Source organism: Dunckerocampus dactyliophorus, chromosome 10 (genome assembly GCF_027744805.1).
Source record: "Dunckerocampus dactyliophorus isolate RoL2022-P2 chromosome 10, RoL_Ddac_1.1, whole genome shotgun sequence".
Taxonomy (NCBI): Eukaryota; Metazoa; Chordata; class Actinopteri; order Syngnathiformes; family Syngnathidae; genus Dunckerocampus; species Dunckerocampus dactyliophorus.
This window is the reverse complement of record NC_072828.1, coordinates 29084517-29110664: the sequence shown is the minus strand read 5'-3', so window position 1 is coordinate 29110664 and position 26148 is coordinate 29084517. Positions and strand designations below refer to the sequence as shown.

The following is a 26148-nucleotide window of genomic DNA, read 5'->3' as shown; positions in this document are numbered from 1 at the left end:
ATGCGTTTGTGGCGCCCTCTATGGGTTGTGCTCAAAATGCTTTGAAAGACATGCTAGCATATAAAGTTGTATCGTCATCGGACAAACGGTCATTGACTCATAGCCATTTTGTTTCTAAGTCCCACCTGTGTGTCCCTGCAATGATGTTTTACTTAACGGCAGCCATTTTTGTCTCCCAATCCTGCGGAAATGTTCCACATATATGCTTGGCAGTCCCCCAAATACGTGCACCGCATTTTGTGCTGATTGGGCTAACCACTCTAAAGTCACAGTGGTTGTTTTGTCGAGCACATCGAGCCGTGGAAGACATTTCCTTATGGGGTAAAACTTTGGGGGTTCATGACATCATCACCGTGTGGTGTATGAGTTACGTCTGTAACTGATCAAAACATTTACTGTATTTTGTTTACAACCTTGGTGGAGGTCTGCACCACCTTGCCGTGCGGGCAAGCAAAGCACTTCTTTTTAAAATGGCCGCTCCGTCACCACCCCGTTTGTCACGTGACCAGAAGTTAGTCTGCTGCTTCCAAAAAGCCAACATAATATCTGAATATTTCAACTGGCGTGACTCCTAGTCAACATTCTCCTGATATTTCTTTGTCTCTTACTCCAAAGCGACTCACAGAAGTGACTCCCCTTCGTCGTCACTCAATACAAGACGGACACGGAAGACGACAGTTTGCACATGTTCTTTCTTGGTTATAGTTTTCTTGTGTCACACGGTTTGATCCGACACTGCGTGGATGCAATTTCTTTTCAGTCCATCCATCTTCTTCAAAGCAGGGAAGCTCGGACTTGGTCCAGCTCCTCCCGGCGGATCCGGAGGTGTTCCCAGGCCAGCTGAGAGACATAGTCTCTACAACGTGTCCTGGGTCTTCCCTGAGGCCTGCTACCGGTTGGGCGTTCCCTGAACACCTCCCCAGGGAGGGATCCGGGAGGCATCCTGACCAGATGCCCGAGCCCCCTCATCTGGCTGTTATCAGCGTCTCTCCCGGATGACGGTGCTTCTCACCTTATCTCCAAGGGACAGTCCAGCCACCGTCCAGCCGCTTGTCCCGCGATCTTGTCCCTCTCGACCACTACCCAATGTAGCTCAACCAGTAAATTGAGAGCTTTGCCTTTTTGACACAGGTCCTTCTTCACGACAAAGGACCAACACTGAGTCGGCATCACTGCGGAAGCCGCACCGATTTGCCTGTCAATTTCACGTTCCATCCTTCCCTCGCTCGTGAACAAGACCCCTAGGTACTTAAAGTCTTCCACTTGGGGCAGGATCTCATCCCCAACCCGGAGATGGCACGCCACCCTCTTCCCTTTCCCTTTTTTTCCCCAGCTCGCCCCCGAAAAAGCAGGAGCGTTCCCATGTGGTGTCACGGTAGTTATATTTGGTAATTCCAGTATTGCTAAAACCTGAGACCTTAGCACAGCGCGGTATGTTTCTGTCCAGCTAGCATGCCAGTGAACCCTGCTAGGTTTAACACAACTGCTATAAAAGTGAAGTCCGTCACATGTCAAAATCCACCCATGTTATCATTCATCATGTTGACTGAATTTAATCCCACATCCAACCGTCACAAGTTGCCCTCAAGTCTCCAGGACCAACAGGAGCCGTCATGGAGTGAGGGATGGAGCGAGAAAAGCGTGGATGAAAGGATATAGAATATAGATCCTTCCACCTGTAGCTGTAAATGTCCTGCGGGACTATAATCTGCCATTTGTCCCTCCCTGAGACGTCCCAATTTCAGCCAAAGCCAGAAAGGCCAAGCTCTGTAGCCTCAGGAAGCAAATGCTGCAGGGGCCCCGGACGTAAGGCACCTGTGTCAGGAGATAAAGGTTTCGCCTCTCGGAGTAGGGACTGATGTTTTTTTTTTGATAGATAAAGATGGGAGGGATGGAGGGGGGGGGATGGTGGAATGATCTTTTTTTGGTTCACCTGCTCCCTGTCTACCTGTCTGAGTAATATCACTTTCTTATATTTTCTCTTCTTCACCTGCTCTGTCGAGTTCCCTGTCAGTGTCTCTCTGTCTTCCTTTCTTTATCACCGCCTCCCTCTGGACCGTCTTTATCCTGTCCTGTGCGAATTTGGATCAGACGGCTAAAGCTCTCTGCACTCTGCCTTTTCTTTTATTTATTTTTTTATTTATTCCACATCTGGAACTGTCAAAAACAAGATTACGACTTTAGGAGCTTTTTAAGCTTTGTTGAGCTCCCGGAAAGTCAAAGAGAGGTGGCGAGGTTGAGCACACGTGCTTTACAGGCGCAGGGGACACGATGATGCCGACTGCAGGCGATGGCATCTTGCGCACTGCTGGGGAGTTGGGATGTTATGTGGTTACGTACGTACAAACCCCCACTGAATATTATTAGTGGACAAACGATTTTTATTATTATTATTATTATAGAATTCTCATAGAGGCCTTCACTCGACACACACAAACTTAGCACAGAGCTACACAACACTTACACACTACTGATGGAAAAACACAATAGATGCATTGTTGTCACTCACATAAGCTTAACTCTCATTTTCTACACAAACTTAACTCTCACTTTGTACAGGGGCGCGGCAACTGCTACCTAGACTCTCATTCGGTACTTTCATTGGTGGCTCCTTCCTCAGTCTTCCTCATTGATTATCATCAAGTCCAGCATTGTAACCAAAAATATTGCTCCATTTTTTTTAATACAATTTGAAACCTTTGAAATTGTGTCATGATTGACTGTTTTTCCAATAACAATGTGGGCCAAAGCAGGCAGAAAAATATGCTGAGCGCTTTACCATGTCTAATTTCATTTCACTTTCACTTTCCTTTTTCTTGACGCACTTGACGATTATGGTTTTTCTTACCCAAATCCAACTTCGCACAATGAATTACCCAAAAATCTGTTTTTCTGAAAGCTTGCTCACACTTAATAGCTGACAGTTTTTTGTACTGCATCTCTACTTTTCACAGGAGGGAAAAGGAGTGAGTCAGGCTGGCTGAGGTGCATCATGTTGCTTCGTGCCGTAACACAGACAGCACTTCATCTGTCCTGTCTACGCTATCGAGACCATCGTTTCCGTCCATTAGCCGTCCATTAGCCTGCAACCAGCCTGTTCGGCCGCTAGGCTACAGCAGACGACTCAGGGTGGCAGATGCCTGGTGTTTCTGCGGATGCCCTCTATCAACCGCTGACAGGTGTCAGGGCTCCTCTTGGACGGCAACACTTCATCACCCTACTGTGTTCTCCCCTCCTCGCCCCGCTGGATACACCAGCCGGCTTGGCAGACGCTACAACGTCCACCCCCCCCCCCCCCCCCCCCCCCCACACACACACACACACACGTTTTTCTTCTATCAGTCATCCATATCACATCAGCCATCATACTGGCAACCAATGGATCACATACTAATGTACGCTTTTTTTTTTGTATATCTCTGTGCAGGTCGGCTTTGTCCAGCGCTTCTCAAATACTGGGGCGGCCCACCCTGGGGGGAGGGGGCACAGTGAACTGTCTGGGGGCATGAGAGGCAGGGAGGACTTTCAGTATTAGTGCAGACCTGCCAACATGTATGAATTTGTCATACTCAGCATGCAATTTGACTCTTGATTACGCCTTTATGCTTCACTGCTCTCCATTTTTGTGCTGGTTTCCGTTTTGAGTCCATTTGTCAGTTTCTCAATAGTATTTCAAATGGAGGCTTATTTCATATCTGTCATGCCCCCACTAGAGAACCACTGGCTTAGTCCAACTTACCATTTTGGCCTGCTGGTGGACTTGACTACTGGAGACATGCCGTCTCTGTAGAGGCTCTTGGTCTTGGAGAAGTTGACCACATTGAAAATGACCCTCTGGAAGACAAACGTAGAGGACAACACAACATTTTTTATATGTTAAAAAAAAAGCAATTTCTGTTAAATGAGCGTCTGACAAATATGAACCCTCGCTTGAACCGTGGGAGGAAACTTTTTATTCTCTCACAAATGTACGGGGAATTTGTCAGCGCAAATTCATACAGGGCCCCCAAAATGATGCAATTGCCAAAAAGGAACACAAACGAGGAACTAAAACAAAAAAAACTACAAAAAAAGAACAAAAATTGTCAAAAAAAAAAAAAAAAATTGTCATCATTTCAAAATGTGACAACAGCATATCTACAGTATTTTCATGTCCAGTCATAAAAAGCTGCCAAAGAGCTGCCGCAGTCAAACGCCCTCAAAGCTGCACAAGTCAAACATCACAGGCACATCCCAACCAATTACAATATTAAATAATACAATTTGATTCAATAATACAACAATAAGTTCATTCATTTCAGCGGTTCAATAAAAAAAATACAATGTCTTATTCATTTTGATGATTATTGTTTACAGCTAATACAAAGTCTATCATCATTGTCTCATAAAATGGGAATTAATTGTCCCAAAGTTCAATATCGTAAACTACTGCTTCACATTCTAATCAGCAAATGAACGACGACGACTTTAAGCCTTCAACTGGTGTCTTAGACTGACGCACACCTGTACATATGTGCTTTTCTACCTTCAAGGTGCTCACAGCACCTTTATAGCAACTGGGGGTTCAGCATCTTGCCCAAGGATACTTGGTCATGGGAGGACGCAGGATCGAACCAGCAGCCTTCAGGTTGTGAGACGGCTACTCTGCCAGATGAGCCATGCCTCTCCAAAAATCAAACAATGTACGACAAATTCTACAAGTGAAATTGAGACATAAGAACTATTTAGTTTGTCACCTGACCACAGAGCTGACATGAAGGCTGTTTTTTCTTCAAATGCAGACCATCCCTGCTTTTCACGGAAGGTCGGTTCGGGGCCCACCCATGACTTGCAAAAATCGATGAGTAATTGATCATAAAAATGGCATGAGGTTCGTTTCCTGTGGACATTTTTGGACACTTGACTAATTATTTGACCAAAAATATGCAAATTTACAGGGGTTGAGAATAGTGAATCACGGCAAGCCACTGTGTATTTACTGATTAGCATGTCTTCAGCTGCACTGCATTTGTTTCGGTATGATTGTATGAAACAAAAGCTGGAGACCCAAGACACCCTTCATGGTCAAAAAAGCTTGGACACCCCTAATCTAACGGGTAAACTCCAACTCACTGATTACAGTGGAACCCACTTATGTCGTCGCCCCTTGACATAAGCGGCTGTCGACGTAACCAAAATGAAAAACAACCAGCTAGTCAGAGGCTGAAGGAGAATCCTCGAGGATTTTTCCACCTACGGCATTTTGTTGACATTTGCCCCTCATTTCTGTAAAAAAAAAAAAACATTGGGTGCATTTTGTTACATACAAAAGAGTAAACAAAATAATCTGAAATTTCGAGAATAAAGTTGGAATATATCGTAAATAATACACATTTATAACGTGGCAGCAAAACAGCAGTTGAACATTTAGCATTTAGATTAGCATGTCAAGCCTCACTTCCTTCTCACTTCCGCCTTCCTTACCCCGCCCCCTCCACATGCCTGAGGCCAAAGGTCACATAAGTCCCCGCTTTTCAAAGCTGTCCCAGGCAATGCCCGCAACATAAGGTTACCAGTTTTTACCCTCGTAAATGAATGACTTTATTCTCGTAATCTCAGATTATTTTAATACTCCGTCGTAACAGGCATTGTCTGAGACAGCTAGCCTCATGTGACCTTTGGCCTTGGGCAAAGGTAATATTACGACTTTATTCCCGTAAATTCACGCCCTTTTTTCTTGTAAATGTATGACTTTTTTTCTCGTAAATTTCCGGTTTTATTCTCATAAATTTAGGACTTCATTCTCGAAGTACTGTAGTTACCGGCTCCATGTGGAGCCTTAAACAGCCTTAAAAACAACTTTGGGTTTTCAAGGCCTAAAAAAAAAAGTCTTAAATTGGGACCAAGGGAGTTAGATAAAAAAATAAAAACAATTTCAACCGCAATTTCGTAAGTGACCAGCGTACCTTTGTGGGGGCAGCATTTGTTCACCTAAATCTCCAGCTGTTTTAATATGAGGCACACAGGACTTATTCATATTACAGGAGGTGACACCATCACAAATGTCCTGCAGATGATCCCATGTTGCATAAGCAAAAAAAAACAACAAAAAAAATCCCAAACAAGGCAGCGACTCGGAGGGATGTCAGTACGTCTAATCTGCAAGAACAACATCCTTCTCCACTCTGGTCCTCTGCCTGGCATGCATCCTCTGGAAGACTTTGATGACGGGCACTTCCCAGCACACAACCGGAGAAATGTGGGAGAGGAATATGCAAATCTGTTTTTTGTATTTTTTTTCTGAAAGTCAAATGAATGACGATGGTAATACCGCGCGGAGGTAAATGAATCTTATTGATGGAGCATATCAAATTACCATCCAAGTCTAGGTGGTGAAAGTTAACTGGGTGCTACTGAAATCCTATTACAGGCTCGCTACCCTGCTCGCCCTCCGCTCCCTCACATCCCTCCTCCCTTTCCCTTCCGCCTAGCATCAGAGGAACGGGGATTGCGGATTGTGGCAGGCTGATTCAGACCTCGCTAAAATGACATCTAACTGATGTTGGAGACTGGCAGCAGGCTCCTGTTGCAGGGAGATAAGACCATTGCTGCTGGCATTTCAATTACACTTTACTGCCCCGCACATCTGTTGCGAGAGCTACTTTGCAGCCTTTTTCCGCCTCAGGCAAACGCGGCATTACTTTGACTTCGACTGGCTTTCTTTGAATGCCTCCGCCATTCTTTATCCGCAACAAATTCAGATTGTCTTCTTCCTTTGCTTCACTCTTACCTAGTGTTTGTAATCTATTTATTCGGCCTGTTTAACCGGGAGAAAGCCGGTGCTGGCCGGATGACAGACACGTAGGCCTGGCGAGAGGGGGCACGGCAGAGTAATATGGAAGGAAATGGTGGGAGACAAAGAGACGGCGAGATAATGACTCAGAAGAGATGCATATGGAGGGGAAGGCGGAAAAAGCAATTTTAATGGAAAGGAGAATGGACTGGGTGGGCTGACGCTGAAGACAAAGACGAGTGAGAGAGACACGAGACATGTATGAGCTCTGGATTTGGCGCTGGTCTCACTTAAACTGATTGGCTTCCATAATCAAACACTGCAATTTAGGGAACGCAGGGCAGAAAGACCTTAAATGTAACGTTTGGCACGTTGTACGATTCAAAGACAAAACTAGTACCGTATCTTCCGGATTAACTTTTTCATGGTTTGACTGGTCCTGCGACTTATAGTCAGTAATAGTTTCATAAATGGAATATTTATGCAGGTTTTTAACGTTATTGGAGCCCTCTAGATATCAAATGATACCCCGATAGTCACCTTTACATTTGCATTACCCAATATGATGGATGTCCGATATTGGCTGTTGCCGATATCCAATATGTTTAACTCTCAATTTCCGCTTCCGATATCAACCGATACCTACAGTACGGTATATGTGCAACATCACATATCCCATGTGGTGGAATTAACACGTCTCTTGTGCAGCGAATGCATACAGCATCAGCAATTAGCTTCTCAACGACATCTTATTAGCAGCAAATTCAGAAATGTCGCTTGTCGCAATTGTGCGACTTTGGCGCATAAAGGGCTGTATCGGTTTCATCGGGAAAACACCCGATGCCGATATTGACCGATGTTAGATTTTTATGCCAAATATCAGACATCCCTCCCCAATATACATAGTAGATATCATCAGAGAAAATAAGACATATTACACAGAAATACGACAACATAGACTCAACAAAAACACCTAATAAAGTTGTAATTTTTGGAAAGTTAAGTTGGTGATGAGAATAAAGTCAAACTCATATGGGAATAAAAACAGCTATACTAGTCCTAATAGAAACAAATATGATTATTCTATGTTCTTTATACTATGTCATTATATTATTTGTTACTATAAAAGTCATCATATTATGAGAAACAGAGAGACAAAATAAAGGTATCATTTTTGGAAAATTAGGTTGTGGAAAAAGTCCTAATATTACAGCAATAAAGTCAAAATATTACGGGAATAAAGTTATAATTACGAGAAGACAATTTATTAGAAAGAAGTTGAGCAAAGACCAAAGTTTGCACTAATAATACTCGTTTTCACAAAGCTGAGATGCAGTTTGTTCTTGAAATATATATAAATATATATAACGTCTTAGCATATCCACCGTCACGGAACAAATGATGAGACCGCCCTTGTTTCTTCAGTTTCTTCCTTTTAATGCCTGATACAACTACAGGTTCCTTTGTTTGGACAAATACAACAATGACAACTAAAATAGCTCATAAGAGTTCAGCTTTTGGCAGTGCAATGCTAGAGCTATTCATGTAAGAACTGAGGTTATTTTGGTTATTATCAAGAAAACCATGGAAGTTGCTAGATGTCAGCTCTTAAATGAAACGCTTATGTTTGTATTTGTCCAAACAAATGTACCTTTTGTTGTACCAGGCATTAAAAATGGATCAATAACCTGAAGAAACAAGGGTGGTCTCATCATTTCTTCCATGACTGTAAAGTACATGTGTTGCTTCACAAAACATAAAAGCGTCATCCTTTCATTGTTCGCTATGCGGCCATCGCTGGCCATGTTGTGTCGCTATCACGTTATGGTGTTTACCTGTTTTTCATCCATGCTTGCATGTTGGGTTTGCTTTGCAGGGATTTTCACCCACAGCCGTCATTTTCAGAAATAAAAGAAAGCATCCGCAAGCATTGGTTTCCTACGGCTGAAAGTTGCTTCTTGATGACAGTGACAAATGGTTGTGCATAACTGAAAGGCCCGCTTATCAATACTGCCGTTCCCTCTCGTTCCGTGGGTTTAATGGTTGACTTTCACGTCGATATGCAACGCATGTTGTGATATTTGCAGGTTTTTTGCGTCACCGTTCACACACAAATGTCACAGACTGTTTAACAATTTCAGTGTCACGCACCTGCCGCTTGCAACCGAATGCACTGCAAATGTAACAACACAACAGTGTGCACGTGTGTAACACCGTACTATGCCATCAAACTATACACCTGCGGTCCCAAACTTGCGGCCCGTGGGCCATTTGCAGCCCGCCAAATTGTATTGTGCGGCCCGTGACTTGACATCAAAGAGTAGTGTAATTGCGGCTCAGTGTTATTGCAGGGGCAAGTAAACACTGACCGACACTGAACTAACACAAAATGACACGCAGCTGGTAAGTAAACGCTCATAGGCCAACGACTACTCTGGGGAATAAACAACTACGTTAACTCCACGTGACTTTTTACAAACCAAGTACCACACTGTAACTCTGCAGCCCTCCAGATGGTTACAAAGTGTAGACGCATCCACGACCGATTTAGACGTGCTTCTGTGTTGGGTCTATATGTGTGTGCACATGTGCATCCCTGGGAGATTTAATTAGGCTGGGAGCAGTTAGAAGAGATTAACATCCTTGCTGTCTGAGCTGTCATGTCGCTGAGGCGTGTCAAAGCCTCTGCCGCTGCCCCCACCACCGCCGAACGGCAGACTGGAACAGGTGTCTCCACAGCGTATATCCACGTTGTCATGAGAAATAACACTACTTTCGCTGTTATTGACATTTTTCTTCACCAAAAATGGTCTTGAAAAGAGGGGGTCGTCCGTTAACACCGTAAATGTTTCTAATTTCATTCTGCAAATGTGTTTTGTTTTTTTTGTTTTTTTTACTTTGTCCATTATTTAACACCATCAAACATGGCCCCAGAGTGGATAGTCTTTGACCTTCCAGGTTTGATGTATCTTCAGGTCCGCCACACAGCTCCTGTAAGTGCGTTTTTCTGGGTAGGATTGCATTTGGTATCAAATGCCAACCTTTTTGAGAGCCGATCGATCTGCGCTACAAGCTTATATGAAGATATCACCAGAGAGAGGGTTAATGTTTCGGGCCAAAATGAGCTCACGGTTTCAAGCTATGTTACGTGCGTCACATTACATAGCTGGCAAAAGCAGCAACAGCAATACAAAAAGATGCTGTGACTCACATTCCAAGGTTGAATATTGGCATAGATTTGTGTTCCTGGTCATTGTCCACCTTCGAAGCACAGTCCAGTACGTGTCCTGCATGGTTCCAACAACCTTTATGAGGTCAAATTAAGTAGCGCAAGTTGAGTGGGTGTTTATATATTAAATATTTGCATTTATTTATTCGTCATATATTCACCTGAATATAAGACAATCACATCATAAACAAACAGGTTGTGTAAAATTCAGGGTCCAGACATTTTTACATGCCAAACAAGAGGTGGTGCCGTGTCACAAGATCTCATGAGATTGAAACGCAACAATAAATGAACTTGCTAATTTTGCCCGCCTCAATATATCGCCATCGTCTCTCGCCTCCAAACAGGCAGGAAGAGGGTTCACTCTGTGCATTGCTTTCAGCATCTTGGTGTGTTTGTTCCATAGAACTACGGCATGAACGGAGTGAGCCCTTTTGTCAGTCATACAGTCTCTTTGCCTCGCTGGGCGGAGGCGGGGGCGGTAGCATACACACAGAGTGCGGAAGAGTGCAAGGTGGTACAAATTCTATTAGTAGATTGCAATACATTTTTATAAATGTTTTTTCAATTGTACTTTTCTTAAAAGTTAAAATCTCATGGACCCGATCTTGTGTATCGTCTTGTCCCGTGAACAGAGTATCTGGTGAAACCCCTAGCCTCAACTGTTAGCTAGTTATTACACAACAGCTGGGCCATTTTGATGCAAATTTTAAAACAGAGACGATCACAAGCACTCATCAAACACCTGTCGAGCAGCTAAAAAAACTGTTTTTTGTAGTTTTTCACCAAAAATACCTCCGTTTTCATACACTTTGTTGTACTTAAAATGTGTTGTGTCCATTATTCCATTTGGTTTTATTAATATTAGTTTTAACTATGCACATACGTAACATATCTACACTATGTATTTCTGCTAAGATTCACATACTAACATACACTGGTTAGTATGTATAATCACAGCAAATGTGACACTAATGTCACATTTGCTGTGATTATCTGCCTGGGATGGAGGCTTCTTGTCTCCAAAACTAGTCCTCCACATGCTTACCACCTGATTCAAATAGCCTCGGGTGTCCAGGCATGTGTGTCTGCCCTTCATCGTCTCCGTTCCTCACAGGAGGAGGAGGAGATACGTGGTTTCCTATAAACACTTTAGCATGAATAGTCAGGCATTTTCTCTAGAAGTCATTTTCCTTCAGGTTGTATGGATTTGTCTCCTTGCATGGAAGTTTTAGTAAACTGTGCCTCTCATTATTCTCAAAGAACGTGTCATGTGTCTTGTCTATGTTGGAACTATAGTAGCAGATTTCCCCTTGACAACGCGCCTATCAGAACTAATCATTTTCCGCGGAATCAAGTGCCCAAATAAGCTATGATTGTTCTCTGCAGAAAGTGTTTAGGAACGCAGTGAGTTACGACTGTGCAGTAAATCCTTGTCATTGCAATGGACCTGTTACTTCATTCATACTGACACATGAGCTCTTCAAAGATTTTTTTCCGAAAATAGGTGATATATTTGAGTCAATACGGTGTGTTCACACCTCACAAACATGGCAACATTACAAACACCCTTCCAAGCCAAGGAGCAACAATTTGGCACAATTCAAAAATATATATATGTCTCGCAAATGTCTGTTTTTTAAATATGCACACTACATTAGAACTTTAAAACAATGTTTACTAAATTCTCAAAAGAACACACTCGTGCTGGCCTATAAAGCTGGTTTGCATGAGCGCACATCAACACACACTCACACCCCCACTGTCGATGTCGTGCGACAACCGAGCTGTCCGGAGGAATGTTGACAGCACGCCTTTGCTCGTAAACTACTGTTTTGTTTTCTTACTCGCAATAAAAACAAAAAAAAAAACAGTGGGTTCAGGGTGGTTCCTCCCCAGGGTGGCGTTTGGTCTGTTCGAGCGAGGCGGCTCAGCTGTGGCTAAGCTTCTGGAACGTCTGGTGACAGTCGGCAAGGTCACGAGGTGGTGATAACAGCATGACAGGGGAACACTGAGGGACGACCCAAAGCTCTGAAGGAGAGGGAGGAGGTCGTCGTCTTGCATGTGTGTGTTTGGGGGGTGGGGGTGGGGCTGGGGGACGGGGTGGGTGCATGTCAGGTAGCAAGGTGGACAGGCGAGCACGAACCCACCGGGAGCACACGGATGACCTTGAACGGATCTGCTGTACATAACCTGACAGTTCACTGAGTCACATGCTGACAGCGCCACCGAGGAAAAGTCACTCACGCAGGAAGCCCCCAGACACGCACACACACACACACACACACACACACACACACACACACACACACGCACACGCACAAGCACACGCACACACACACACACACACACACACACACACACACACACACACACGCACACACACACTGGTACCTCCAATGTCAAACACAACCTCTGATTTGTTTGTATGGAATTTTGCCCATCATCCAGGATGCTTACATGAGACGTGAACTAAGAATGCACGTAACGGGACGCACCCATTCCGCCTCTGAAGCCTTCCGGAAAAACCTCCAAAAACCGCCAACAACACTTCATTGAATGATCTTGTCGTGACTTGAGACTTGAGACTTGGCTTGGAGTTGGACATCTTTACTTGAGACTTGACTCGAGACTGACAGAACACTAACTTGGTCCCGCCTCTGTTAGAAGTCATTTTCAAGCATAAAAATGGCTAAACAAACATAAGGCATTCAGAAAATGCCTCCAGACACAGTTTGATGTGTAGTATTCACTAATGGTCACCAGGTGTCAGTAATGCTACATTATGTTACACTGGTGAGACAGGAGCCGCCGCAGGTAGCGCTGTCAGCTGGGATAGGCTCCAGCATACCCCCGCGACCCTAATTAGGATAGTCGGCATAAAAAAGGGATGGATGGATGAATACTGCCACATTTCTCAACCGACATTTAGTCTTCCTGGCACATTGAGCTATCACGTGTGTTAGTTAGTCAAGTGTTAGCATGCTAACGTTAGCATGTTAACATTGCTAGCATGTAACATTAGCATTTTCGAGTTTTTAGACATTTTCATAGCTAGACACATATAAACACTTCCCACAATTATGCTACATGTTAGCATGCTAACATTAGCATGTTAGTATTTTTAGCCATTTTCATAGCTGGACACATAATGCCCATATCAGCAATCTAAATATGCAGATAAAATACACGTAGGATTAATATTTATGGTGTAAATCACAATACGGGGGGCAACTACGGCGCTTGCCGGGGGTCTGTGCTCTCCGAGTGCTTTTCTAGTTTTCAAAGTGATGTTGCTGCTGTTACTCAGTCACCAATGGCTCATTGTGACACACGGTATCATGATATCATACGTGTCCGTATAAGAACACAGCCAAAACAGCAGCAAAATAATCCAACAGTAGTTTAGTTTGCACAAAGAAGGTCCTGTGGCCCAAAAAGTGAGATACTTAGTTATTGATCGTGGAGGCCAGCAGCCTTTTTAAATGTCAGCTTTTAATTTCCTTTACCCTCCGTCACAAAAAAACAAAAAAGGATTTCAATGAAGCAGTGCTGTTGTGGGAGATAGCGAGATAGCACAGTGACAGTCTTTTTAAAAAAAGCTTTTGTTTGCTTTTGGCATTTTTGGTATCGCACTCTGCATCGGGTATAATGCTGGGATTGATAGGCGTCCATTGAAGCCAACTGCAACTTCCTTAATTAGCGCTTCTCTCGCGCTGACTGACAGCAATCATTGATACCCTGAAGACACGGATGGAGGTCACACACACACACACACGCACACACACACACACGCACACACGCATTCGCGAACGTAGCTAAACACACACACGCTGCCTGACAGGCACATAAACACCGCGACTGTAAAACATTAACCTTTTGTTTATGGACGCATATTTTGCATCTCACGCAATCAGCAAGCTGTGAAAGCCGAGTGATAAACATTAGTTCACCTCAACAAAAGTTGTGCTTTGTTTTTTATCGCCTTGATTTAATTACAAAGCCAAATACTGCACAGCCAACAGAAACAGGGTGGCACTATAACAAGATCGCAGATTAATGCTGGGATTGTATAATGTGTGTAATAGCAGTCCGCGTGTGCACACAACATTGTGGTCAGCAGCAGACTACACGCTGGCAGATATTTGGGAACTCGTCTGGTTTTAGACAACAATTCTCGCCGGTTCAAAATGCAGTCTGGATTTTATTTGTGCCAGGCTGCCAACATTCACAGCCGCTAAACACTCGCGCCCGGATCGCACCAAATGTGGCAAATACAAAACACACAACTCGTACAGCTTTCCTAAGCAGTGCAGCGTTTCTGCCATTTGTGCGGTTATTGTATTCAACACAAACGCATCATCATTGGCCCCGGCTTGCTTTTTGCAGAGCTCATCAAATGAATGGTGATTGGATGCCTTTTTAGTGCCAATCCTACATGTGTTGGTAATAAATATGAAAGTGTGTGTGTGGTTTTTTAATAGCATTCGAATGAAAGCACACACAAATACCCCCAGCAATAACTTGCTAGTTAGAAACATGACTATTATTTAAAGGGGCGGATTTGGATCGTTTGGCTTTGGTTGAAGTTGAATGACTTGTTATTATTACTTATCATTATATTATTTTATTATTATGATATTTACAATTTGTATTTATTATATATATATTTTAAATTGTTTAAAAAAAACATTTATTATAGCATCATTATCAAGTGCGTACACACTACCAGTCAAAAGTTTGGAGATGCTTTCCCATTCAGTCGAATGCAAAAGTGTCTCTAAACTTTTGACTGCCCGTGGAACGATACATAAGACAGGAGCTACCTTCCACGCCTACCAGCGCAAATCTGCAAATAGTTGATACTCCCACAAAAATGTTTATTTTTAACACAGAGCTCGCTCCTCCCCCTCCAAATCCTCCTGCTAGGCTGACGTTCTCCTTTGACGTCGGTGACATTTGCAATAAAAGTGTTTGTTGCAATTATGAGATTAGATTCAGCTCCAGAACCCAGCTCCAGGTTTGAGCCCCGGTGCACAGGTACTCCCCAGTAGTGAAGCATCCGCTTCTGGTTTCCATTTGTTAGCGAGCTAATAGGATGCTAACAAGAACGTGTTGTGATAAAAACACATAGTGAACACAGTTGAACTCAGTAAGCAATAAGCACGCCATATCCTACGCGAACCGGAAAATGTATGTAAACCGAGGCGTAGATCTTCGGCCGAAAAACACTCTAACCGGGGCGTACGCTAACCGAGGTTCCGCTGCATTAACTTGTGTTCACCTTGCTGCAAGTCTTGAGGACGGATTGTTTACATACAGTAAGTTTCACTTTTGCATCTTACAGCAACTATGGTGCGTTCAAGGACTGCCGAACACAGTGCAGAATTTCAACACTTGACGAAAAAAATATCAGTGAAGCGTTAAAGATAAACATGTAACAATTGTGTGTTTTTTGTAAACAGTGGTACAAGTCTGCTGCACGTTTTACCCGTACTATCACGTATTCATACATCATTACCAACTTAGGGTGAAGGAGATGCGCTTCCAGACTCTCACAAGCTCTCTGTCACGCTTCTGCAGCTAACGGCTTTCAGTCCGCCTCCAAAACTGCAGAGCTCTTCCTCCATTCTCCCATTTGTGCTCCTCCACACATTTGTCTCCTCGCCTTTTTATTCCCAAACCCATGCAAGTCCTCCGCTGCTTACAGTTAATGCGCTCATTCTGCAGGGAGCATCTCCTATTTATCTTTCTCTCGCCTCTTTCAGTTCCGGGCTATCTCTGCGCCCGCACGGCTCGGGCCGGGCCGGTCTGTCAGGCCCTTCCAAAGCAGAGGGGTTGTCAGGAGTGATGGATGACGATCAACCTTCTGTTGTCTTCTACTATGCTCCTGGGAGATTTACAGGCTCGCAGACTACCAGGCATGAAAACCAATCTCTCTTCTCTCATTCGATACCTCCCTCCCTTCCTGCCGTCCTCCATCCATCCACGTCTCGCTGCTTCCCGTTTCCAATTTCAACATCTCCGAATCACGCTTCCATAATGGGATGATGTGTGCAAAACAAAACTGTTATTTGTTGGTGCTCAGACAGACGGAGATGATACTCTTAAAAGGTTATTGTGGTTGTGTTAGAGGGTCGTCAGAGTGACGGGCGCCATCTTTGACAGCCTATCGAGCACGTCTTCATTTTCAGCTCCTCTGTTTGAGCTGCTTTAAAAAGACACAGAATCATCAATCTTTGTCCCCCGACGCGCGGGTTAGCGTTCGTGCAAACGAGTCAAATTGTGGAGAAATGCCGTTAAAATGTCGCGTCTAACGTGCGTCTACAGCAATGGCGTCATGGAGGCTCGCAGGTGGCGGGAATAATGACTGTCAAGTTGCTGAAGCATCCTGAAACTTTTCATTTTGGAAAGAATCCGGCGCACAAGTGGGACAATGTGCACGGGAATTTCTAGCAATTTTGAAATGTATTTCTTTATTTCTACAAACTGTACCAAAATAAAAAAAATAAAAAGTAATTGTGTTCGCTACTGCAAAATAATAATTTAAAACTAAAACCTAAAAATTCAAAATTTTCATACATTTTTCATGCCTTAATTAATTGGTTGATTGATATTGTAAGCTTTGATATCATAAATTAAAAATGTACAATTCCAACCAAAATGATTCATACCATACTGAGTTCAAAGTAGAAAGATAATGTGGTCTACACGCCGAAAAAGCACATAAATGTGCCTTTATTTCATTTGCAGTCATAAAATGAAGGTTTTACAAACCAGAAACTATGTTTTTATGAACCTCCAGGGTCTGAGGCATAATCTAGTCCAGATTTGAGAAGTCTAGGTGCCTAGTCTAAAGTGGTCTAGATGCTGAAACCACAGAGAAACGTGCCTTTGGTGCCTTTTCACAAATAGAAAAATGGTTTCAGAAATTAAAAAAAAATATCTTTTTATGAACCTTCAAGTTTGTAGATTATTCTAGTCCGGATTTGAGAAGTCTAGCTGGAGTGGTTTTCAAACTGGACAAGGTCTAATGTGGTCTAGATGCTGGAAAAACTGATACATGCGACATTATTTCATTTCCGCAAATACTGTAGAATAAAAGTTTCACAGATCAAAAAGTGTGTTTTCATGAACCTTCAGAGTCTGTGGCATAATCTAGTCCGGATTTGCGTGCGCACGTCCTGTTTGACCCTCGGCCCACACCGTAGTTTGAGGAAACGCAGCAGTGTGGCAGTTGATGTGGAGCCACAAGCGGGAACAAACATTGAGAAGAAAAGGTTAGTTTGAATGGTGAGCTTAGCTTCAAAGCCCCGGCGGACGGTTCTCTCCGCAAGACCAAAGTTATTTGTGTCCGCAGTGGCTGTGAGTTCAGTACTTCAAAAAATACCGTTTCAGGTAGCCGGGAACGGCGTTCTCGTGTGGATGAGAGGCAGAAACGATAAAATACTTTGCCGTTTTGACCTGAAAACGTTTCCGTGTGGACAGCACCTTGGATTTTTAAAAATCAAATAAAGTCTTTTGCAACATTCAGCTAAAAAAATCAATAGAATTTGAATCAATAGAAAATAGAATTTGGTCAGGGTGTGAATAATTTGGGACTTAGCAACATACCGTATACCCCAGTAGCCAATAATATGCCGCAAGATGCTTGCCCCCCCCCAAAAAATGGCATTTCAAATAAAAACATATACTGTACATACACACACTTGAACTTTTGCATAATTACGTGTGCTCCCATTAGTCCTTACATATTTACAGCCCATTCATTCCCATGACAACTACACCATTTCGAAAGTTCCCGTTCCTCCGATCTAAACGAATAAAATGATTCATCATTCGTTTTCCGCTGCTTATCCGGGTGACGAGTAGCTGGAGCCTATCCCAGTCAGATCAGGGAAAATGAAATTAAAGTCTGCGCAGTTTCCAAAATCCAATGTGGACCAACGTTTAAAAGTAAGTCAAACATACAAACACAAATGAGACCAGGTCAAGTCACGCAACTCGACGAAAGACTTCCTTATTGCAGCTCATTACCGAATCTCACCATCACCAAATTTCACAAGCATTGCCTGTAATTACAACCTTTCAAAAAGCTGTCTTGAGAGGAAGCCCGCATTTGCATTAATTTGCAAGTGCAGCAAAGGAGCCATGCTGGCTGCTGGAATAAATATCAACTTTTCATAGGCCGGGCATGTCAACGTTATTGACTTTGCTGTGCATCCCGTCTCATCCTGTCAGATACTTCAACTGAGACAAGATGAGTCCAGGTGTGCGCATCTGCGTCAAAATGCTGTGTGATCTCAGCGTGATACTTGAGAAATGGTTCTCCATGCTCTACGGAAATATTCTGTGGATTAATATTGACTCCTGCATCGCGCTCGGATCTGGAATCTGTGTACTCTGTCGCCGAATGCCTCGCCTCTTCGTCCGCATTGAGGCAGACTGTGCCTCACTTGAAATATGTACAGTGTGTGAAACGAGGCATCGGGTCACGGGGAGGGCACAAGCACGCACCCGCAGAGTGCAAAATGTATTGAAAAGCCGCTGATCCATACGGGGGATTGTCCCGTGCAGGGTAAAACCGTGTGCCATACCATCCCTCGTAAGCAGACGGAAGCGACTCTTCCCCACATGCTACACTGGCAAAACTTTGAAACCAGCTGAGAACCGCTGGACTCCACAAACTTGTTGTTATTTTCTGGAGGAGTCTGCATTAATTAAAAAAAAAAAAACACTCATTGGATGGATGCCACGCCGCTGCTGGGAGCTAAAAATGAGTCATTTTGAAATGTATAATGGATTTGCATCTGCAGGCAGAGGACTTGAGCGTATGCGGGCGTCATTTTAAAAGGGCACACACAGACTAATATCCCCTTGCTGGTCATTTCTCTTAGCCACACCTTCAAACGAGCACTGTCTCCCCCTCCTCCGTCATCCCGCAACCAGCTGTGAATATGCAGATGTGAGAACCGGACGACGCCGGGGGAGAGGAGAGCGATGAAATCATAAATAAACAGGAGCTTTGGGGCTTTTCCCGCCTTGGTAACCACTGCCATTTGACCCCGGGCTGTGTGCAGAGGGCACGGATGATAGATCTGCCCTTCTCCATCCTACAGCTGTTCACACATCAACAGCAGAAGCTCCAATTAAAGCGCTGAAGTGGCGGCATCTTTATCGCTACGGACACTCTGGAGGCCCATGTGTCACTTCAGGCCTGGATGAGCTGATGAAGGAGGCTTGGAGACGGGGACTCGGGTGCTTAGTGAGAGACCAGTACCGCTGGCAGCAGAGATTGTCTGCATCTTTTTATCTGCACGCTTGTCACAAGCCATCACGGTGGCGCACGCTGATGAGAGTGTTACTCACAATTTGGAGAAAAAGAGGGAACAAAACCAACCAAGGTCGAAAGGGGACAAAGACTGCCTGTGTGTTCTTCTGTTTTACTGCGCTTCGAACTGAGAAAGCGGCTGAAGGACACGCAGGCTCATCCCTGACAGCTGTGCTGAATCAGCAGAGAGGGATGTCATGGGTCAGTGTTGAGGATATAGATGTGGGTCTATGGGGGTCCTGACCTCAGAGCCTTGCTGGATAAGCAAAGAGTGCCGTGGGGGGAACTAAATCTAGGATGAATGCTGTGAATGGCAGATGGCCCTGAAGGGGAGCAATCGTTCTCTTTCCACTCTGCAACACACCGGCCTTCTCCTTCTTAACACCATTTGGAAGATGACAATTAGTCGGTGGAGTTCACAAGCGTGTATAAACACCAATGAATGTGTAATATTAACCTCTGAGGTACAACATGTCACACACAACTCATGCTGCACGTCCTCGGCCATTTATTCTGGAAGCATTTCCGGCGGTTCATTCTATTTGCAACACAGCTTTGACCAGCTGCATTCAACCCTCCTCAAAATTGTGTGCATACTCAACAAAACACATGTGTTTTTACTCCCATTTTTCATGAGCGTGAACTCTCAACTTTTCTATGTGCCCAAATATGCCCGTTGCTCTCAAATGTGCCTGATGCTGGCCACAATAAAAGGCCGCTCCAAAAGGTGCAGTTTAACGGTCTTGGGAGCAAAAACAAAAGTGTTGCATTTATATTTTTGTTGGGGGTCTTTGCAAAGTTTATGAACCTGCAGTAGCTAGCAATGAACCAAACACCAAAATCTGGCCATGTTGAAAGTTTGTACATTCTGAAAATGCGGCAATCACCGCTGAAACCAGACCATGATGAGTGAATTTCCGCGAAGTAAGATTCCTTATTTATAAATGGAATATTTTCATAGTTGCAGCCTATAAAGTGTTTATAACCTTCTAAATACAATTTTTAACATAATTAGAAACCCCTAGACATGAAATAACACTCCGATAGTCACCTTTACACTTTACCATTGCAATATGGTAGACATAATAACTAATAAACAAATATTCCATTTCAGACATAAATAAGACTCGTACAGCAACGTGTGTTGCTGTTACTATGTTCCAGTGTCACACAGGAAGTGACATCGGGGGTTCATAGTTGAGCTTCAGTGGATTTCGGCCGCAACAGTAGCCTGTGTTGGGGATTATTGTACCTACTGTGCGATATTTCAAAACCTGCAATAAAAGCCTGTTGTTTCAAGCAATCGAGTCTGGTGCTTGTGTGTCTCGCCGAGCATTACAGTAACATAACTGACCTAGAGACCAGTGTAGAACGCTACATATTATCACAATGTCTTTGAATGCGTCTTCTGAATGTCTTATATTTGTATTTTAGTTTGTGCTAGAAATGCCTAATTTAGGTGAAAATACGACCAATTTGCCTAAATATGCATATGTTTTTACTAATAATAGACAGTATTCAACCATGAAACAGCATGATTTATTAATTAATATGCTGATAGAGTGAAACTGCAAACTTCAAACTGTAAATGAACCTAGTCCAGACCTGACAAGTCTAGATGCAGTGGTTTTCAAACTGGACATGGTCTAATGTGGTCTAGATGTTGAAAAAGGAGATAAAAGTGCCTTTATTCCATTTTCAGTAACAAAATGACACATCAGAAACAATGTTTTTAGAAACCTTCAATTCAAGGTCTGTGGCATAATCTAGTCCACATTTGAGGAGACTAGGAACCTAGTCTAACGTGGTCTAGATGCTGAAACAACAGAGAAATGTGCCTTTATTGCATTTTCAAGGCTTCACAAATTAAAAAAAAAAAAAAAAAGTGTATTGATGAACCTTCAGGGTGTGTAGGGTCATCTAGTCCAGACCTGAGAAGTCGAGATACATTGGTTTTCAAACCTGACAGCATCTAACGTGGTCTAGATGCAGAAAAGCAGACAAATGTCCCTTAATTAACCTTTTCACAAATGAAATCAAGGTTTCACAAATCAGAAGTTGGGTTTTTATGAACCTTCAGGGTCTGTGGAATAGTCTAGTCCAGATTTGAGAAGTCTAGGCACAGTGGTTTTTGAACAGCAGCTAGTCCAATGCAGCCTAGATGCTGAAAAAGCTAAAGATATGTGCCTTTATTGCCTTTTCACAAAAAAATAATACAGGATTCACAAATCAGAAACTGTGTTTTTATGAACCTTCGGGGTCTGTAGTATAATATAGCCACGATTTGACAATTCTTCATACAGATAAGCTGTTCTACTTTTGAAATAAGTGTCATAAAAAGCCACAAACACACGCATATGCAGTTAACATGCTGTTGTCTTACGTGACAGCTCAAACTCCAAAGTTTTAGCAAGACAACCTCAGGCGAGGTTCAACATTAGAGGACCGATTGTGGAGCATATTTGTACCAATCTGGGAGTATGGATCACAAACCCAAAACATTATGTTAATCCTTCACCATGACAGAGGAACATTTTTTAATAAACCAAAAGATACATTCTGAAAATAACTGACAAGAATTCCTTCAATGCCAGTTTTGTTTCAGGAGCCTTGCCTTGGTCTTGATTGGAAACACAGCTCATCGTCTGTTTACTTTGTTCTGTGAAACATAGACAACACGGGTCTCATCTACCGCTTCACTACACCGTACAACCCCAGCACAAGGAGATAAGGAGAATACAGCAACAGCCTAATGGCTTGGAGTCACAGGAGAAACAATGACTTTAGCTTTCTAATGGCTCAGAAGAACACCACTGATTTTACAAGGGAAGAAAGCCTCACTCCCATACACAGCTGGGGAAAAGAGAGAGATAAAAAGTCCATCCAATATGCACTTAAAAAAAAACAAAACATAATGCATTTTAAAAGGGGGGGGGGACTAACCTTGGAACATCAAGCGTAACAAAAAGTGATAGTTTTCCCTCAGTTGACTGATTACAGTCTGATAAGCATGGAAAAGACCTCACACACCATCGATTGGCAGCAAAACAGATCAATACCGCACCACCGGCGCACATCCAAGATGGATTAACAAAGATTCAAATATGAAGCAAAAAAATTGCCACCACAAAATAATACTGAACTGGTGCAGGCTCGTTAACAGGTGGATTTCACAGAACGCGGCGTCATGGGACCGACTGTGCTTTCCAGCCAACATTTTCCATTAAAGTGAATGTTTGACGATGACGAATGAAGATGTCGCCCAAACACACGTGTTCTACGGTATTATTTGCGTTCGGACTTGCATTAGCTGATGGGTGACTTCATGCATTCATATTGGGGTCACAGTCAGGAACCAGTGGTGGCCAATCTAAATGTGACAATGATGTTGGGGGTGATCATTCTGGGTTCATGAAGAAAAAACATCTCCTGTATATGGCCACAAAAAGGCTTTGCTACACATCTTAAAATAAAGCCGAGAGCGCCATCAGTTTGGTTTAAACAAGGCCAGGTAGTGTACATAAAGTTTGACAATAATGACACAGGAATTATTACAGGGCTGGCCACTCTTATGCTGTAGCACTTTAGCACTTTATGTCTCCCCAAAGTCATGTGAGATGCTATTGTTACTGAACATAACACCAACCTGCCTGGCTGTAATTGTGCATATTTACATGAACTCATTCAATACCAAAGACGTATTTATGCGTTTTTTTAAAAACCCGTGCGTTTGATACGAGCTTGGCATGGAGCTTTTACATCTATTTCCACACTCTACGGCAAGGAGGACGTGGAAGAGCATGGAGGAGTGTAGCATGCAGAAGGTTACGCATTGTAAGGAAACTTTAATGCGTGCACAAGCGCACGTGCCGCATGCACACACACAGTTTAGTTCCAAATGTGAAAACTGTAAATAGGTCATGGTGTTATATTTGTAAATAAATTGTTATTTTGATGTAAAACAGCCCTTTTTGGCGTTGTTTATGTTGTGGTACAGTTTTTTAGATATTTGAGCTGTCACAAAAGCAAAACATGTGCGTCAAAGTGAAAGTTATGCTTGAAATGTATCTTTGTAGCTGGTAGCTGGAGCTGGTTGTCTCCCTTTTCTTGTTGAGAACTGATATTTACCTGAAGCTTACCTTTGTTCTACTGCTGATTACTAAAGAACTGAAAAATGAGAAAGATGAAAGATGAGAGTCTAATCTTTCTTTTGCTAGGTTCCATGTTTATATAGTCATAGAACACAACATTCTGTGTGCCTCGAAAGATCAGTCTTTTGAAAAATGGCTGAGAGTGAATGAGTTAATGTGCAGTGTCACTGTCTATCTTAAATAAGTAAATCAACAAATCTACTTACATAACCAACACAAAGTTCCTTCTCTGATTAGACACAACCAGTGTGTGCTCTTTATGTTCTGGCCTCTGGCATTCCAGAGACTGTGTGCTGTTGAGTCAATGACACGGAGGGTTGGCTACGGGTCTGACTTTGCAATACCCCGAAAAAATGTATGTGGCTTCAGGACCACCATGGCTCTGCATCACGCTCATCTTCGCTCCGTTGGGGGTTATTAAGGGGAGTCCACCAGCACAGTCATCTGCGGCAAAGCTACCTTCTGATTCAGTCTCCTTTTCCCCAGACCAGAGGATTACTGTCGAATTTAACCACAGTCGCAAGAAGACACTCCCGGTCACGTTTGGAGACCAGAGTATGAGAGAAGTGAGACTAGGTAGGGGAAGTTCAATGATTTAGGAATTGCTTGAGGCGTCTGTGGACATTACTGAAAAGGTGTAGTCGATTTAGCAGCTCCATGACAATATCTTCTACAGCTGCCGCAGAAAACAAAATAGAAAAAGGTAAATCCAGCTCTTAAGCAAGGAGATACTTCAACCGTCGTACACCTGTTCTTCATCTCCTTTCCCGTCAGGGGTCACCACAGTCCTAACGCGACCCTCCCATTTATCCAGGCTTGTGACCGGCACTAGAGATTTAGAAAGTGTTTGGTATGGCTTGAGTACCACTACACTACCACGGTTTGTTTGATGAATTGTAATGTTCAGGGATAGGACCAAGCGGGGGCAAGTCTTTCCGGCAACAGTACATTCAGTCAAGCTCTAAAACCCTTGGACTTATTGCTGAGTTCCCCAGTGCAGGAATGGGATTGGCCTGAACCCTGGTCCACCAGGAATAAAAGGTGGCAATGAAAGAGCAGGAGCAAAAAAGGACATTGGCTTGATTAAATGGTCACTCAGTCGGAAAGCACCAGTGATGTGATCTGTGACCTGGCGCTGCAGTGAAAAAAAAAAGAAAAAAAACTTTTTAAAGAAATGATTAAATGAAAGCACCTTCAAAAGCAGCCTGAGGGGAACTGCAATGAAGCGGATGGACCGGCGGGCAGGGTGGAGGGAAGGCGGGTGTCGTGTCCCCTCTTAGCACAAATACTGAAGGAGAGAGACGTGAGATTAAGACGGGGGTGAATGTGGACTTCTGAGTGAGTGAATGCACCTTTTGAACACCTGCTCTTCTTCTGGAGGAGGAGGAGGAGGAGTGAAGACGTACTGAGTGAATGATCCACTGCCAGCAGTGATCAGTTAGGCTGAGAACTGGGTCAGGTAGCTTGTAGCCCAGCAGTACGGTGGCCATCTCAGATTACTTTGATTTCACGCTGTTTGTCTCTGAAAACATTTCGAGATGGGATACCCAGGTATTGTAATATCTGACATGAAACTGCCGTGAAAGGACCGTTGGTTGGCAAAGTTTTAGCCCAACTGTTCATAATTTGATTAAAGATAAAAAAACAAAGTATGATTGTTCCACCACCGTGCTTTTACCACCGGTATAGTTTTCTTCTGCTGATGTGTTTTTTTAAGCCAAACTAACTTTTGGAATATATGCTTATTTGTCAGAACAGAACATATCTGGAAATTGACGACACAAAAGTATACCACCTACCAATAGATCTCGTGAGATTAAAATGTGACGAGAAAAGCTGTCTCGTGAGAACAGGGCGGCCAGAAGCCAATCAGACTGTGAACTGCTGCATGGCTACTATGAATAATAATACACGTAATACGGAAGTGGCGGTGTGCAAGGCATTATTGCAACCGCACACTAAGCGCTTAACACACACCTTGCAATGCAACCTACCTCGGTGTTTCCAGCGTCAGCGTCAGCGTCAGTGAGTGACGTGTGGCTGTTTTCTTTTTCCATCAAAGTTGAACAGCCTTCGCCGTGTTTATTGTTCAAGCAGAAGATGCAGTAACTCTACACTTCAGCAGAGATGTTTAAGATTAGTCCGATCAACCCACGTAGATGTTCGGACTCGTCTGCACCCTCAATCACCGAGAGGTTCTATTTACGCTCGTAAGCTCCAGCGATCACTGGTTTCACTTCATAACACACCTCATACATAGAAGAGATCTGTGTTGATAATTTAACGACATGATCGCTATCTTGGAGAAGGGGTGCACACTAAAAGTGAAAGTCAGGAAGTGTTTCTTGCTTGAAGTAGCTGCCGAGCAGCACCTCCGATTGTACATAAATACCATGTGCCGGTTTCATGCAGGTCTAAAAGCTGCATAAAACCCTCCATAATGCAGCTCGACAGACCCAAGAGTTTGGACGCATTACTCCCTTGCCTGGCAAAGACTCCTCCTCCTTCCTGGCGAAACCATGAAGGTCTGGCTCGCCGGACACGCATGGGTGTCAAAAGTGTGGCATCATCATCTGTGGGACGTGGCTCATTGCAGAAATAAACAAAAACCCCAAAAAGTGGAAAAAAAAGCAAAATGTAATAATGTAAGTAGAAAAAGCTAAAA

The 26148-nt window shown here is 43.4% G+C and overlaps 1 protein-coding gene across 3 annotated transcripts in view; it reads right to left on the bottom strand.

Annotated features, from left to right (window-relative positions):
• Positions 1-26148, bottom strand: part of LOC129188499 (cytosolic carboxypeptidase 6-like) — a 371608-nt gene that overhangs the window by 231976 nt on the left and 113484 nt on the right. For all 3 annotated transcript variants that reach the window (XM_054789109.1, XM_054789107.1, XM_054789108.1), the window contains one exon: positions 3740-3834. In XM_054789109.1, the coding sequence (XP_054645084.1) occupies positions 3740-3834 (95 nt within the window). The remainder of the gene's footprint in view (positions 1-3739; positions 3835-26148) is intronic.